At 38.6% G+C, this 17,106-nt stretch overlaps 3 protein-coding genes and 2 pseudogenes across 5 annotated transcripts; 1 reads left to right on the forward strand and 4 right to left on the reverse strand.

The window, feature by feature from the left end:
• The first annotated feature begins 293 nt into the window (after positions 1–293).
• Positions 294–3,374, forward strand: LOC104744436 (U-box domain-containing protein 45). Its single transcript, XM_010465492.3, has 2 exons — positions 294–829; positions 2,317–3,374. Exons 1-2 carry the CDS (start codon positions 411–413, stop codon positions 3,128–3,130), a joined length of 1,233 nt encoding a protein of 410 aa, XP_010463794.1. The 5' UTR covers positions 294–410; the 3' UTR covers positions 3,131–3,374.
• Positions 3,375–3,898: 524 nt separating this feature from the next.
• LOC104744437 (DELLA protein RGL2 pseudogene) lies at positions 3,899–6,347 on the reverse strand (annotated as a pseudogene). Its single transcript, XR_015581730.1, has one exon. The product of XR_015581730.1 is annotated as a DELLA protein RGL2 pseudogene (transcript).
• Positions 6,348–7,670: 1,323 nt separating this feature from the next.
• On the reverse strand, positions 7,671–9,434 carry LOC104744438 (uncharacterized). The gene is made up of 2 exons (XM_010465494.3): positions 8,912–9,434; positions 7,671–8,479 (listed from the first exon to the last, which is right to left on the reverse strand). Exons 1-2 carry the CDS (start codon positions 9,364–9,366, stop codon positions 7,855–7,857), a joined length of 1,080 nt encoding a protein of 359 aa, XP_010463796.1. The 5' UTR covers positions 9,367–9,434; the 3' UTR covers positions 7,671–7,854.
• Positions 9,435–9,445: 11 nt separating this feature from the next.
• LOC104744439 (cytochrome P450 89A9) lies at positions 9,446–11,942 on the reverse strand. The gene is made up of 2 exons (XM_010465495.3): positions 10,163–11,942; positions 9,446–9,940 (listed from the first exon to the last, which is right to left on the reverse strand). The coding sequence occupies exons 1-2, from the start codon at positions 11,361–11,363 to the stop codon at positions 9,603–9,605; spliced, it is 1,539 nt and encodes a 512-aa protein (XP_010463797.1). The 5' UTR covers positions 11,364–11,942; the 3' UTR covers positions 9,446–9,602.
• Positions 11,943–15,303: 3,361 nt separating this feature from the next.
• LOC104744441 ((Z)-3-hexen-1-ol acetyltransferase-like) lies at positions 15,304–16,995 on the reverse strand (annotated as a pseudogene). Its single transcript, XR_015581896.1, has 2 exons — positions 16,402–16,995; positions 15,304–16,328 (listed from the first exon to the last, which is right to left on the reverse strand). The product of XR_015581896.1 is annotated as a (Z)-3-hexen-1-ol acetyltransferase-like (transcript).
• Positions 16,996–17,106: the final 111 nt, after the last annotated feature.

The raw sequence follows: 17,106 nt of genomic DNA on the forward strand, positions 1-17,106 counted from the left end.
TCCTATGTTTTATAAAATATACTCCCTCCGTTTCATAATATAGGATATTTAGAGAAGTATTTTTGTTTCATAATATAGGAGGTTTCCAACTTTCTATGCAACTTTTAGATTAAATTTATATTTTATATTATGCCGACTTGTTTATAATTGGTTAAACTTTTTAAAAGTAATTATTTCTTAATATGCGTGTTTTCACTAAAACATCTTATATTTTAAAACGGATGGAGTACTAAAGTTTCCGTAAATAAAATATTTTGACTAAAAATATATATATATATATATATATGTATATTGCCACTCGTGTGTAGTATAAATACACACGTACTATGTAACCGTTGGCCAACGTCCTTTACTCATACGTCTCTCTCTCTCTCTCTAAGCAGATCTTTTTTTTTTTTCTTTCTCGTGAAATGGACCTCGCCGGAGAAACAAACAGCCTAATCTCCACCGTGGCTTCTTCTTCCTCTTCCTCCGTATCATCAATCGACACGAGCCTCGATTGCGATTCGCCACGTGGCGGAGATGTAGACCACGAATTGCTCCACCACCACCACACCGCGGCGGCGGTTTCTTCATCGTCGGTTTCGGTTTCTTCGTCTTCCTCCGCTTCAATCCAGAGAGTTCTCAGTTTAATCAGATCCGAGGATTCAGATTCGAGGCTGTTTGCAGCAAGAGAGATCCGTCGGCTAACAAAGACGTCTCATAGGTGCCGCCGACACTTTTCCCAAGCCGTGGAACCTCTCGTTTCGATGCTCCGATTTGATTCGCCTGAATCTCACCACGAGGCTGCTCTACTTGCTCTCCTTAACCTCGCCGTCAAAGACGAGAAGTATGTTTCTTCTTCTTCTTCTTCCCCAAGTTAAAATTTGTTCTGTTTTCTTCGTATAGTGATTTGATTAGTGATTTCTTCTTAGCTTGGAATTAATTAGTTAGGTAATCACCACTAAGATTAACATGAGATTAATTAGTTTGGTCTGTTTCGTGTAAGTTTATGATGATTAGATATGGCGTAATGGATAATTCTCGATCTTTATTTTTGTATGGTTTAAAAAATCAGATTGGGTGGATCAATCAACTTTTGTTGGCTATTGCTTTTTTTTGTTTGCTTGGAGTATACTCTATGTTTCTTTTTTTTTTTTACCTCTTTTGTTTCCCTTTTTGCTTCCTTTTGAAGGTTTTTTTTTTTTATTGTTACTGGGGGAATTCAAAATTTTGCCTAGGGGTTCGTCACAGTATACTACTACAAGGATGGATAGATAGATACTCTTCTTTATTCCTTTACTTTAATATTTATTCTTTGGTTTATGCGGTTTTCTGGAGAATTCTGACTTTTTTTCTTTTTCTTTTGTTTAATCGTTCATGTTTGGTGAGGTTTGATTGGTTTCTCTACTTGTAGATGGAAATTTTGATTGATCTAAAAGCTATATGAGTCATGTTACCTTTTCTTTTTTACCCTTAAGTCTTGACATTCCAATAGCAAAGCAAAGAATCAAGTTGTAAGATAACACTAGAACAAGAATCTTTCTTTAATTCTCTACCTAAACCCGCCGCAAATTCCACATCCTATTTTGCTTGCTTCCATTAGAAAGAGAGGACAATAACATGATGCATCAAAAAAAAATTTTATCCAAGAAGGGCTTTTAAATTTGTGTCAAACTATTAGATAAAACAGGGGATGATTTAAGTTTTTTTAAGATGGAAATCACCTGAAAGTAACTAACTCTTTGCTTTGGGGGCAGGTATGAAATAAGTTTGCACAGCTTAATTTATTAGCTCTTTCTGCATCTGTAGGCCCCTGCTTTACCAGACTTGAGTTTTTTTGGTGTATGGCTACTGAATCTTTCTTAGTTTATACGCAAACGACTTTGTAGTCAATTTCTCTTTTAGTCTAAACTCTGAGATCATCACTTTCTTTTTATTAATGGGATCCATCTAGTGGAGAGGAGAGGAGAGATGGAGCAAGCAAAGTAAAAGATACTAGACCCCAAGCCTTTCTTTTTCCTTCACTTTTCCTCTCGTATATAGTTTTCATTAAAAATATCTTTCCTACTTTTAGTTTGGTGTCCCATAAACATTAATTAATTAGGTCGGCTTGGTTTTCCTAAGAGGTTGTTAGGTTTGTGGCTACAACTCTATTTCCCTTGGTTACCATTCCTATGACTTTTTTAAATTGAATGCAGAGTTAAAGTCTTAGAGAAAGAAAGATTGATTTTTGCCTATTTGCTAAGAAACATATGTATGTGTCATTGTCTTCAAGACTATTCTCCTCTGAGACTATTATTCTAAGTTTTTGTTGTTGATTTTTCTAATCTTCAGGAATAAAGTGAGTATAATTGAGGCTGGTGCTTTAGAGCCAATCATCAACTTCTTACAATCAAATAGCCCAACACTTCAAGAGTATGCTTCTGCATCTTTGCTCACTCTCTCCGCGTCAGCAAACAACAAACCCATCATTGGAGCTAATGGCGTGATTCCTTTATTAGTCAATGTCATTAAACATGGAAGCCCACAAGCCAAAGCTGATGCAGTTATGGCCCTTTCCAACCTCTCTACGCTCCCCGATAACCTAAGCATGATCCTATCCACTAAACCACTCTCACCGATACTGAATCTTCTCAAGTCAAGTAAAAAGTCATCGAAAACATCTGAGAAATGTTGTTCTCTGATAGAATCCTTGATGGTTTCTGGCGAGGAGCCGAGATCAGGGTTGATTTCTAACGAAGGTGGAGTTTTAGCGGTCGTGGAAGTTCTTGAAAACGGGTCATTACAAGCACGGGAACACGCGGTTGGCGTGCTTTTAACGCTGTGCCAAAGCGATAGAAGTAAATACAGAGAGCCAATTCTTAGAGAAGGTGTGATACCGGGACTGCTTGAGCTCACGGTTCAAGGGACATCGAAGTCTCGGACTAAAGCTCAAAGACTTCTGTGTTTGCTTAGGGACTCGGAAAGCCCTAGATCAGAGGTTCAACCCGATACAATAGAAAACATAGTGTCAAGCTTAATCTCTCATATAGACGGAGATGATCAATCAGGTAAAGCAAAGAAGATGCTAGCTGAAATGGTGCAAGTTAGCATGGAAAAAAGCTTGAGACATCTACAAGAACGTGCTTCTACTCTTGTCCGTCCTTAAAACCTGTGATCCCCAAAACCGCAATCCCGAGGTTTCTTTCCAAGTATTTACTGTGGTTTGACCGGATAAGGGTGGTGAAGATTGATATATGCCAGTCCAGTTGCCGGCGTTTTGGTTCTTAGTGACTGGTTTTTTTTTCTTTTTTTTTACTCAAAAGTGTTCATAATAAAAAAGCTTTCTGTGATTTAAAGTCATTTTGTGTGTACATTACTACTATATATACAAACGCTTTTACTTTTAAAAAGTTTCACTGATATCATAATGGCATTGGAGTGTTCATTATATAATAAACCGAACTTATCCGACCAAAATACCCACACGAAGAAAGATATCTTTTTGACTATCCTTCTAGATTGAATTACAGAATTAGCTTCATAACTAAAATTCAGATCCACCAACTCTTTTGTAGAAGACCATTGAATTTTGAGGCTTATGATCTCATTAATAAATTTTCACCTTGCATGTCTTTAAAAGTTGATTACGTACACCAAGATCAACTGCACATCCATCTTACCTCATCAAACCCATACTAAAAGTAAATAGAGAGAGAAGAATCGAACAATCTGTTTGTTCTTTTAATGTTTTGGAAACAAAAAATAAAAAGACTGACATCAGTCCTTGAAACTGAAAGTACGTTTTGGATCCGCCTTTTCAGAGACGCTCACGTTCACTCTTCCCATGTTATCAACGAAACTGTCCAAAATTGAAAAATATCACACAATCATTTACTATTTAATATTGGATTGAAGTAAACTTAAAAAAAAAACATACAGAATCGTTATCCTTCCATTTATTGAAAACTACTATAAGCTCGAGCTACGATACAAAGATTTTTTACTCAATTCTCTTAACTCTCAAAGATACGCACAACGTCCAAAAAGATAAAAAGTTGTGAACTTTTAGACAGAACAGTTAAACACACAAAAAACTTCGGGGTTAAAAAGTAAAAAAACATAACTAAGAAAGTCACGGTCTCTTTCCCTAATTCTTCTCTTAAAACATTTATTACTACTTTCCCCGGTTTAATCATCTCTCTACCGCCGCGACTCGGCCGCTCCGGCGAGTTTCCAAGCCGAGGTTGTGATGAGTGGTCTCGTCTGCCACCCAAGCATAAGGCAACCATCTTTTTCTTCAACTCTGTATCCATCTCCCGCAGCAAAAACCGATAAAAGCATGCTCGCTTGTTTAAACCCGCTAGATCCGAGATGAACCGGGTCAAATCCACCTGTCTTCATCCGGTTCGTCCACTGTGGCAACGTCTCGTGTCGCTCGACCCGATCGGTTCCTTCCGCCGCAACAACGTTGAGTATCTGTCTCCCTAAATACACCTCTGACATAGCTCGGTCTTGACTCGGTAAGCTGTAGCTATCCTCGAGCGAGTCGAAAAGGCTCGAGTAGTAATGAAGCGCTTCGTTGAACCTATCGAGGAATACGACTCCGTTGTGGTTCGCTTCTTGCTCAACCACCGTTACGATACTCGGTTTAATAGCCTTAACCGTACCGAGAAGCTTTTCTATTGAACCGGATCGAGCTAATAACCGGTGGAGCTCAAAAACAGAATTAACCACTAAGGTTTCTGATTCGGGTCGGGTTTCGAACATCTCGGGTTCAAGATCCGATAAACTCTCAGCGGCTAAGCCTTTGAATTCGAACTCGACGCCTAAGTTCTGAGCGAACTGAGCTAATCTCCAACCTAACTGTTGAAGCGAATCCGAATTCTCCTTCTGCGGTGGTCCGACTCCGGTGAGACGAAACAACGGAGGTCCGCCGGGTCGGAGAGCTAAAGCTTGCATCAAAGCAGGCCATTGCATCCCTTGGTTAAGCCCTAAATCGATGACGTGTACTCTACGCGACGTCGCGACAGCTTCGAGTATGGCTTGGTTCGCCGTGAAGTGAGCGAATTTTAGGTAAGGGCAAGACTCGTAGAAGTGCATCTGAAGAACGTCGTCGAATGAGACGTCCGTGTCCGCCGTGTAGCCACGGTAGATACGGCGAGCCAAGGCTTGTGCGAAATAAGTAGCGACTTTTCCCATAGCTCCGGCTTGAGAAGCAGCGAGTGTTCCCACGCGTTTCACTAGCGCGTCGGCTAAGGTGAGATTATCCTGCTGAATCGCCTCAGCGCACGCCACTAGCGCGTGGACGAGTCTGACTCCGGTCTCTTGAGAGTCAACGAGCACCACGGGACGAGTTGACTCACCCGTAGACTCGCAGTAGGATCCGAGTCGGATCCTCTTGCTGCTAGCTTCTTCTTCTACGTCAAAGACTTCTTCTTCTTCCTGCTTTGGAAACGCAGAGAGACCCGGAATTGCTCTGAGATCGTATTCGGATCTATCCACAACACAACCACCGGTCGTCGGGTCAAGATCCGAAGAAGCCGGGTTGTTAAGTTCGGAGAGCATGCTCTCGACCCAGTTAGAGAGATCAGATGGGTTGTAATGAACAGTGTCGTTCAAGAGAGTAGAGCTGCCTACATCGTCGTTAGACAGGACCATCTCGAGCTGCTCAAGCTTCTGTGCAACTTCAGCCATCTCAGAAGATCGAACCTTGTAGCCAAGAACAGCAAGAAGCTCATCGTCCATGTTGTTGCTGTTGTTGTTGTTGTTGTCATCAGCAGCAGCCATCTTCTTATCCACCATTGAAGGACCTTCACGAGAAGGTGGTGGTGGGTCCCACGTTTCGCCATGTCCTCTCTTCATCTTCTTCCTTTACTACTAGCTACTTTCTTGTGATCGATGAGTTAAAAGAGAGACTGATGAAGTGATGATGATATAGTTGAAACAAAGAAAAAAGAGACAAAAGAGATGAGTTTAGATATAAGTAGAAGAAAGGAGTTTACTTTACTTCATGGGTTGGTAAGGTTTTTTTATTAATGGGGATTTGAAAAAAAAAAAGGGATAAATAATAAATTTGTGGGTCATTTTTTTGTGATTTGGTTAGAGACAAATTTTGTGGAAAGAAAGGGAGATTCTGAGAGGAACAATATGTAATAAACACGAGGGAGAGTGTGAAAGAGAGAGGTCCAATTAGAGAAGTGATCTGTGAAGTGTGTTTAAGAGATAAGATTCAGAGCATGCCACTATAGTTTGGCATCTGTTCTTCTCTCTCTCTCTTTCTTTTATCTAACTTCAAGATTTTTTACTCGTTTTTTCTTTCTTTTTTTTTGATAAAAACTTGTGTTATTAACAGCCTATTGGTTGTGAAATTAGCTAGTTTTTAATAAATTAATCTGTTTAGTAGTTTTGCTAGTGAAACTTTACTTTGAGGTTGTAGACTTGCATGCTTTCTTCATATTTGTTGGTAAGATTTTTTTTAAGTTCTGAAGTATAAAACTTTCTTTTAATAACACTGTCATAGTCTTAATCCTTCTATACGATTATGATTACGACTTAATTGTTTATTAAATGGCATTAAATATCGTCATATTCTTGCTTACGACTTCGTTGTTCTTAAACCGAAACGGAACCAAATGCGTGTTAAGATAATGGCATTCAATCAATATGTATGCCTTTTTCAAAGTTTGTATTTTCCTTCTGTGGAGGATATATATTTATCTTTACAATAGTTGTTTGACCGGACTAGACAATTGCCATATGAGATCTTTTTCTAGTGACAATAGTAGAAGTTCAACAATTTAAAATTTGATAGATTACTGTGAGAATCCTATTCCTCTTTAATCCATTTTCCTACTTATGGATAGTTCTAACTCCTACTCATTCCGTGACTTTAAATAAATAAGTTCATCCATAATTTGATAGATCATACGCACGTTCGTTCTACACCGTAACAGTTTTAAATCGGAGCCAGGATGGTATGACAGAATTTAAAAGTTCGACAATACATGGAAGCAAGAATCCTATGCATGTTTTCAGTAGATACTGCACTGTCAGGTGTCATACGATCAGTATTAAGAGATTCTAATTAAACTCGAGCATCTACAAGACAAGTATAGTAACCAAATTACATAATATGATTCAACCATTACTCTCTAATTTACCAAAATGCTAAAGTTTTTGGCGATAATAATTATATTTTCATATTATAATAAAAATAAACAAATTTGTTTGTAGTTATGCATTATTTCATTGAGATAAAACTACGGCTCAAAGTCACTGAGGCGGACACATGAGCTACCTTTCATGTGCCACGTAGAGGAAGACATAGCCTACGAAACGTCCACAACATAAATTTATGTCATATATCCATCAGCAGGTCAATGTAATACACACATCAGCATGCATAATAATTAAGGGTTTTTTTTTCGAATTATTTTGGAAATCGTAAAAGATCCTTTTGGAATATTTAAAAACAAAGTTGTGGGGATTGTTTTATTATTGTATGGTCCCAGTCGCTGCTACGAAGAAAAATGATATTCGTTGATGTGTTTAGGGAGTCACATGGTGCATGCTTTCCCATTTTTAGTCATTTGATTGTAACTTGTGTCTAAATTTGCCTGTTTTTTGCTTTTGTGGTTTTACATTATTTTGTTACTTTTAATTCCAATGGATCATCAACCACCGTTTGTCTCAGCTAACGCGAGAGGTAAGGAACCATACTAGTAGCATTAGTCACGCCAGAATTAATTAGTCCACCTAAAAAAAACACTTGACCATTGTTATTTTTCTTTCACCTTATTCACTCCTACCTTTCAAGTTTAAACTACCTCATCAAACTGAGTCTTTGGACCACTAAACAAAAAAAGAAAATTATTGGTTTTTATCCCCCTTTTACCGAAGATTCAAATCAAAGTCCCCACTTCGTCGCCAGTTCTCCTGTTCACCATTTTCATTTTCTTCATCATTCAAGAAATCTTCTTCCAAAGGTTCCTTCTCCTCTCTCTGGATATTGCTATTGTTATTGTTATTCCCCCATCCGTTCATCAGCATCATCATCTCATTAGGATTCATGTTACGCCCTTGTTCTCCATGGTTCCCAATCGCATTAGCTCTCAACGGGTTACGAGCCATCATCATCTCAGCATGAGATTGTTGCGACTCTGCTGCCCTCGCTTGTGCCAAAGCCGCCATTCTTAACCTCGCCTCCTGAGCTTTCATCTCCATATCCAGCTCCGATTTCAGCTCAATACATGCTTTTCTCTCGTCCTGCAGCATAAGTTGTTCAATCATCAGCCTTTCCTCAGCTCTAGCTTCTCCATCGCTTCTCTTCTGAGTTATTTTGTTGAAAGCTTGGGTTTGTTCCTCAAACGTAGCCTTGAATTCTTCAAATTTGGCTGCAATGTTGTTATCCCATAGCTGACAAAGAGGTAGCGTCTTGCTTGTTTGGTCTGATTCAAGGATCTTAGCCTCCTCTTCCTCTGCTTCGTAATCTGCTACGACGTGATAAGGTAACAATCTGCAACAGAGATGGTAAAATAAACAAAAGAGATATTGTAAACTAGACTCAGAAGAAGAACCCTGAAGATGTAACAAAACCTCATAAAAGATTCCACATTATATTAAGCAAGAGAATAATAATAAACATATCATAAAATGCACCAATGAGAACCAGAAGATCTCTAATGCAGACCCACCAAAGCTAATATAGATCAACAACAGACACAAATATCACAGCCACAGGGTATTAAAAATAGAAAAATTTTCTGCAATCCCAAGAAAAATAAAAAGGTTGAAGAACTCCATTAATAAAGCATTGGCCTTTATGATAAAAGATGAATCTTTAAAGCTAACAACAACAACAACCAGAGAGATCAATAACTCAGAAAATCACTAAACTCAGAAATTTCAAAGAACCCATAAATCAATTTCAATTATGAATCAGACGAACCTTTCACAAGCGTCTTCGAGAGAAGCGAAAGGTCGCTTGAAATCGGGATGGCAGACACGCCAAGCGTCCTGGTAAGCAAATTGCATCTCCGATTGATTCGAAGGACGCATCAATTTCTGTTGTTGTTGTTGCTGCTGCTGCATCATCATCATCTGCTGCTGCTGTTGGAGTTGATGAAAGTTGTTGCCTTGTTGATTCAAATTAGGAGTAGGGTTAGTGTTCTGAAGAAACGGGTTAACGGGTCGGTTCTGGATTAACCCGGGAGGACGGAGATGAGGGTCGATGTTCATCGGAAACCTCGACATCGTCGCCTGTTGCTGCTGCTGCTGTTTCTGCAAATGCTGCATCAGAAAGAGCTGTTGTTGACGATGTTGCAGTTGTTGTTGTTGCTGCATTTGAAGAAGGAGCTGATGTTGTTGTTCTTGCAGCTGCTGCTGCTGCTTCGATTCCTCCATTCTCTCCCGTAAATTTCGAATTTTTAGGGTTCTTTCTGTGTTGCAAAAAACTGTTCTTACTACTTCTCCGCCATGACAATCGGATAAACTATTTGATATTTATATCAAAGCCCATTAAAGGCCCAACATGTTTTAACAACACACATGAGACAAGCCCTTTTACTAAATATATGACAAATAAGCCCATTAAGCTTTTTTTTTTTTTTTTTGGTGTGATAAAATACAACATCACTTTCTCATCTAGGATAGATATTTGCCTTGAAAGGGTTTTTCATGACCATTGTAATGAACTGTTGCTTCTCGGACATATCAACTTCTTCACCTACCACACATTTCCACTCGTATTTCCAAACCAAATTGGCCACATAGTACTCTAGGTGAAGCAACGAAAGGGCGTAACCGGGACACATCCTTCGTCCCGCTCCAAACGGCATCATCTTGATCTCGCGAGTTCCGGTCATATCGAAATCATATGCTTCCCCGTTCTCTAGAAATCTTTCGGGCTTGAACATTAGAGGATCCTCCCATATTTTCGGGTCCCGACCCATTTCTCCTACCATGAAGTTTATTGTACCTACTCCCACACAAAAAAATATTAATTACATGTTGGACCACATGGGGTATTTGTTACATATAAGAGTTTCAACAACCATATCATCTCTAAAAAAAAACTTAAATGATGATGATACAAAAATATGACTAACCTAAAATCATCTCTTACTATACTAATACTACTAATCATTCCAAAATTAGTGCATACGGATGATATATTAGTATACAGTATAGTAATGTTTACCTTGGCGTGGAACGAGGAATCCACCCAAAACGGTGTCGTGTGTGACCTTATGGTAAGACAAGTAGTGACCAGGAGGGTATCTTCTTAAACACTCCAAGATCACAGCTTTGAGATAACTCATCTTCCCTAAATCCTCTTCTTTGATCTCTTCTCGATCATCTGCTTCTCCGGCCAAGACGCTCTTCATTTCCTCGTATACCTTCCTCTGTATCTCTGGATACTTCACCATGATCGCCATAATCCACTGCATCTCCGTTGCCGTGGGATCCGTAGCTGCGTTTAGAAATTCTGAGCATAGACTCACGATCTCTGATTCACTCAGCTTCCTCTTATTCTTCTTCTCTCCTTCTCCTTCCTCCTCCGTCGGAATCTCTAGTTTCAGTAGCGTATCGACGTAACAGAGAACATCTCCGGTGTTTTCTTTGCTCCTCGCGTTCACGTATCGGAGTATGACGTCCTCCTGAGACTTCCTTAGTTCTAAGAACTCTTTCCACTTTCCCCGGAGCAAGAACTTGGTTACGCTTGGGAAGATGTTGAGGACGCTGAACTTGGTGTAGCTCATAAGCATCGTGTACTGAGCTTCTTCGATCTCTCTGATCTCTTCTCTTCTCAGCTTCTCGCCGAAACACATCAGAGCCAGTAGATAAAACATGGCGTGACGGAGGTGGTCTAAAGCATCGGAGACATGCCCTTTCTCTCTCTGCTCTGTTTCGAACAGATCAACGAGAATCTCGAGTGACCACTTCCTCGACGGCGCGTGTGCTTTCACCCGCGCCGGCTGGAGGATTTCGGAGGTGAGGTTGCGGCGGAGGGTTCTCCAGAGAGAGCCGTAGACGGAAGAGTGGATGTCATGTTGGTTGCTTGTGATGACTTTGGTGGTGGGGAGAGCCAGAGGACGGTCGGAGAAAACGGCGCCGTTTTGGACAAGGGCTTGGTGAGCGAGTGATCTGTCGGTGACCCATATGGAAGGTTTGGAGCCTACATGGAGTGTTATGATTGGTCCGTGACGTGAGGCTAAGTCACGGAGAACGCCTTGGAAATCGGAGAAGCTGTTTTTCTTAAGCCAGGTGATGTTTCCGACGACCGGATAACGAGGCGGTCCCGGTGGGAGTTTGTGGGTTGGTGAGAAGAAGATGCGTTTGAGGAAGATGGAGAAGGTGAGAGAGGAGATGATGAGGAATATGATAGTGATGATCTCCATCGTTGCTCCCTCTTGCTTCAAATTAAAGCGTATATAGTGTTTCAATAATTAAAAGGTATGATTTCTAAATATATATATAGAGAGTTAACGAAAACTCTTTTGTTCGCATTATATTTTTCTTTGCATAATCTTACACCATTGATGTAACTGATCGTATGACTTTATCGTGCATGTCTCTGTACACTTGTAAGTTTTGTCCACCCAACCTGCCTGCCTAGTTTGTGGTGTATATCAAACAGAAATTGGAAAAATACAAGGTGAAATTTTTTTTTTTTTTCTTTTTTCTTTTTTTTAAATCAAAGACATACATATGTCATACATAGCTTAAACGTTTCTCTTGGCATTCAACTTATACATATTTTAAAACCGGTGTCAAATTATAACAAAAAAAATCTCTTCATAAATATATTAAACATCATACAAAAATATTTATAAAAACATAAAACACTTTATTTATTATCTATAAGTTGAATCATATTTAGCAAAAAAGTAGAACATTTTATAAAATCACCCTACTATCTTTCCTATCATGAAATCTTGATGATATCACCTTCTCATTTGTGATAGATTTTTTACGTTCAAAAATTAATCAAAGAAAGAAACACTATAGTTATATAGAAATTAGAAGAACCCAAACTTTGTATAATCATAAAATAAAGAAGAGTACTACACAGTTCATTTTTTCGTTAAATCTTTAATTTGGGTACAAAAATTAAAATTAAAATAGATTAATCAAATAATCTAATTAAGAATAGATGCAAATTTAAAAGCTTGATATAAATCTCAAAATAGTGTATGAGCGTACACACTGCTTCGTATCCTCGGACCTTTTTAAAATGGAAAAAGGATCGATTTAACTGTCACTATTTTTGTGGTACTGATTGGTAAACATACACAAAATATTACAAGTGGTACCGCTTTGATTTTTTACCAATCACAAAAACTTTACCAAAAACTTTATTAAAAGCTCTACTCTCAGTTTTTTGTACAGCTTTCACCTACAGCTCTTCCTTACAGCTTTGCACTATTTCGTAAAAGGTTACAGCTTCAGCTTACAGCTTTTATGTACAACTTTGGCTACATTACCAATCAGACCTTGTATTTTGTCCTGACTCTGATTAACTAGATAGATATTATCCCAAAGAAAGGGAATTGACGACGACTGACAACAATGTAAACTGTAGCGTGTACGTTGCTGCTTTCTAGTTTTTGTTTTCTTTCAGTCGTGTAATGAAACCCAGAGCTTAACACTTTTTCAGTTACATCGTAAGTGTCTTCATTCAAAATTTTGGCTTGCTTTTTCATTATTTTTTCATTTAATTTTAATTTTTAATCATGTTTTAGTCGTTGATAACAATGTCCCCATAATTTGGTTTAGACAGTCTATTATCATGTGGCGCATGATATATATATTCCATTGTGTTGTGATTCGTTCAAACCTGGAAAAGAAAATAATGAAATTATTGAAAAAGGAATGAAGAACAAAAGAAGAGAAATGTGAGTCGGTGACGAGAAGAAACAAACAAGAAGAAGTCAACAAGGATTTGTCCTTTGGTTAAGAAATGGATTGTTTGATATATTTAGGCCCAACATAATAATATCTTTATGGTTTAGTTTAAGCCCATTCGGCTAAGTACGTTATTGTTATTTCGGGGAAAAGGGCCATTTCCGACCGGTATAATGTTAAAAGTGCCAATTTATATATGTACAAACTCTGGTGCCAATTTTTATCTATACTCAAATAAAATTCAATTTTCATACCCAATTATAAAAAAAGTGTCCGATTTCAAAGTCAAAATCAACAAATATTAGTCAAAAGCTGACTCAGATGATACATATTAGATGAAGTGGCATCGTATATTAAAATGACGTCGTTTTGATGATGTAATTTCGTTTTTTAAATAAAATGTAAGACTCTGGATTAGAACCCGGGTCCATCAAAGAATGAATCAAAGCTTTAACCATATGATCCAGCAGCTTTATTCGAAATATTAGGGGACTTTATTGTTTATAATCATATTTGCCCGTGAGAATCTGTCTCCTCTTCGTCTTCTTCTCTTTTTTGGCATCGTTAATGGCTGCTCCGCCGTGGTTCATTCTCCATCTAGATCCGCCTCTGTTGGTCCAATTGCTAATTGATTACATCCATCGTGGTTTTCCAAGATTTGATTTTTTAACTTTTTGATTCTTTAAAAATTTTGAATTTTGGAGATTCTATGTTCCTCTTTGATCACAATTATCATTAATTAATCATTAGGGTTTTTGTTTTCCAGTAAAAATTAAGGAATGAGTAAGGCAAAATTATGATGCCATTAACGATGTCAAGGAAGAGAAGAAGAGGAAGAGGAGGGAGATTCTCGGGGGTGGATAGGATATAATTATTAATGTTCCCAAGTATATCGAATGAGGCTGTTGGATCATATGGTTAAAGGTTTGACAAAAACTTAGATGGACTTGGTTCGAGTCTGGGGTCTTGCCTTCTTTGTTTTTTAAAACGAAATTACAGCATCAAAATAACGTCGTTTTAATATACGATGCCACTTCATCTAATACGTGTCATCTGAGTCAGCTTTTGACTAATATTTGTTGATTTTGACTTTGAAATCGAACACTTTTTTATAATTGGGTATGAAATTTGAATTTTATTTGAATATAAATAGAAATTGGCACCGAGAGTTTGTACATATATAAATTGGCACTTTTAACATTGTATAGGTCGGAAATAGTCTTTTTCCCTTGTTATTTCTATAAGTCATGTGAGTTTAGTTAAGTGGTTTGTTGCTTTAAAGGTGGTTGTGTAAGGGCATGGCCAATGGAGTTTACTTAACCACAGTTGCTCTAAATAAACAAAATAAAAATATTAAAAAGCTAAGAGAAAGAAAATACAGTGGTGCTCAAAGTCCTTCTGGGATAATCGTTTCTCTCCCTGTTGCAAATATATTAGTTTCTGTGATTGGTCCATCTCTAACAAAAAATTAAAAATATAACTATACAATTAAAATATTATTATTTTTGTATTTTTGAGTAACGCTCTCCATTTCTATCGCTGGAGATGAGCTGAGCTAAGAGAGTTGTTAGACCATCATTACTGGTGGTTCCTTCCTCCAAATTTTCTAATTAAAAATTAATAAAATAATATAAAAATGAGAGAAATGTAAGAGAACGTTGCTCAAAGTACTTGAGGAAGAAACGTTTCTCAACTTTTTTTACACATGTCAATTTCTTATTAGTTAATATTAAAATATTAATTTTCTTTTTTGAGCAACGGTGAACCGTTCTCCCGCTAATGATGCTCGTAGTAGTTTTTGCTGGTGAGCTTAAACCTAAAAGTTAATGATAAGTAAGTCTAATGGAAGTAGTTAATCTAGAGCTTTGAGTAAGAGAAAGTGAGTGTATAAGACTTGCTATGTAATCGTTCGTGTAAGAAAAGTATAGAAGCAATATGAATAAAAGTTAAGTTAAACTTATTCCACAAATTCTATAATCATAAAATCGTAAACAAAGAGTTATACAGTATATCAAGAGTTCAACACACTGAATAAGTGGATATAAACTTGCTATAAGTATGTGATTATTATACACACGTTGTTCCATGAGCAAATTTAGATCCAAGCAAGTTAACCCAAATGAATTGAGAGGGACCAAGTCTAGTGGGAGTACTTATTGGGTTGCTCATGTTTTTTTTGTAGAACCAAATTTTAATTAAAAAACTCAAAAATTGGCTCACTAAAAAAAGAAACGTTTATGAAATTGCTTACTGAAGAAACGTTTCTCCTACTGTTAATATACCATAGACAATTTTAATTGGTTCAGTTTTATAAAAAAAATAAAAATATAATTGTACAATTAAAGTATATTTTTTTCTTTTGAGAATCTCCAGCCATTTCTCGGTTGGACATGCCCATCAGAGTGCCACAATCAAAACCAATAGGAGCCGTTATGGAAAATAATGTCTTCGTGGTATGCAAGTATTCAACCTTTAAAACTTCATTAGTCTTTAATTTAATAATTGACTAAACTGATCAATAATTTTACCGATAACGTAACGTCTCGATTAAGCTCTTAGAGAGGACATAACAGACCTAAGGATTTTGGGTTTACCTCTTAAAACATTAACCACGCCACGTAGCTCTGCTACGAACCTCTCCATCGCCCGTACCGGCAAGCTAATCGCCACAACGTACGTAGAAACTCACTCCCGTAAAACCTGCGATACCGGCCTTAGCGTTTCCACCGTACACCGGCTTACCCCACGGCCCGAAATCAACTTTCCCTAAATCAAAATATCGCAAATCAGATATTATGTAGTTCCCCGCCAACACAAACATAGGCCGGCCTCTTGTCGCCATTAGGGCTGTTACCGAGCGGACGTAGTCCTCCGTTACGCTGGACTTCGTTTCTTGTATCAACCTCAAAGCAAACTCAGGCGGTTTGTCCATAAGATCTCTTGCTCTCGCTATTGCCGGGGGAATGACGAACACGTTTCCATAGTAACCCGTCGGTAGCGGTGGGTTACTAAGCTTGGAACGCGAGTTGATTATGCAAGTAAGTCGCATCTCTGTGTTGGGATCAGGATTCAACGCGATTGTCCGACAACGCCATAAAAATGACGACAGCGCTTCAAACGAGGTATAGCGGAGATCATACGGAAGGAGTCTCCGTATGGCTGAGATCTCTTCCGCCCTAAAGAAGAAAGACCGGCTAACCAAAGGTTCTCCTGCCGCTAACGCATTGCTTTCCACATGATCATCGTACTCACGGTGCGTGTGGGTCACACGCGCCTCGGAAGCACTCACAGTCAACAAATGTCGATCCCATACGGTACGGGTAGAACCGAGGGGGCATGAAGCCCACACGCCAACTCGCATAGTGATTTTAGAAAGAGGGAGAGACCGGCTCCATCGAACATGGTGTGGTTGAAACGGAGGGCAAATATAAATCCCCGCTGCATTTCAAGCGCGTGACCTGCATGCCAGTCTCGTTTCATATAATCTAACCATTATAAACAAAATATATAACCTAACATTAATTAATTTACCTGGAAAAGAAGCAATGGAGTGTTGAGCACATCGCTCGAACCTTCCACGTCAAAGAGAAGCTCTTCAAAGCAAGGGAAAGGAGGGAGAAGACCATCAGCTTCCTCCAACTCTGCAAGCGCCACGTCAGCTTCAGCCTCGATGAACAAAACGCCTTCACCGGTACAGTCCACTGCGAGTTTCCGGTTTGATAGTTCCCGGAGCCTACCAGCGAGCGGATAGTAGTAAACCAGCGTGTCGGCTAGCTAGGGCTTTCTTTATCACTTTGACCGGATCGAGATCAGTTGTAAGATTAGGTCTATAGAAAAATATAACCGGGATTTGAAATCTTAGCCCTTGTTGGTCATCTATGTCGGAGAGAGGCTTGAGCTCTCGTGGCGTTGGTTTAGCCGTGGTGATTAGCTCTGGCTGCCGGCGATGCACCTTGAACGAGAGACCGGTGGTGGAAGATGTCGGCAAAGACACTCGATGGTCCATAATTTGAGACGTACTGTCTTCAGTCTTCACCACACAGACATATGGACTATGTAATGTTATGAGATTTCTTTTCTTAACGGTTGGGTATAAAGATCTTTTATTGGACACTGGAAGCAACATCTTTTTAATATGTACTTTCCCTATATTATTTTAGCCCATATTTGTAATCCTAGACTTCCCAGTACACACAGTTTAATCCTAGTACAGTAGTACGCATGTTTCGTTCAATC

Source organism: Camelina sativa, chromosome 15 (genome assembly GCF_030686135.1).
Source record: "Camelina sativa cultivar CO46 ecotype springtype chromosome 15, ASM3068613v1".
NCBI lineage: Eukaryota > Viridiplantae > Streptophyta > Magnoliopsida > Brassicales > Brassicaceae > Camelina > Camelina sativa.

Excerpts from the sequence above, each read along its gene's own strand:
- LOC104744436 (XM_010465492.3), top strand. The coding sequence starts at position 411 with ATGGACCTCGCCGGAGAAACAAACAGCCTAATCTCCACCGTGGCTTCT. Across the intron at positions 830-2,316 it reads CTCGCCGTCAAAGACGAGAA|GAATAAAGTGAGTATAATTG; the intron begins GTATGTTTCTTC and ends TCTAATCTTCAG.
- LOC104744438 (XM_010465494.3), bottom strand. The coding sequence starts at position 9,366 with ATGGAGGAATCGAAGCAGCAGCAGCAGCTGCAAGAACAACAACATCAG. Across the intron at positions 8,480-8,911 it reads CTCGAAGACGCTTGTGAAAG|ATTGTTACCTTATCACGTCG; the intron begins GTTCGTCTGATT and ends TCTCTGTTGCAG.
- LOC104744439 (XM_010465495.3), bottom strand. The coding sequence starts at position 11,363 with ATGGAGATCATCACTATCATATTCCTCATCATCTCCTCTCTCACCTTC. Across the intron at positions 9,941-10,162 it reads ATTCCTCGTTCCACGCCAAG|GTACAATAAACTTCATGGTA; the intron begins GTAAACATTACT and ends GTGTGGGAGTAG.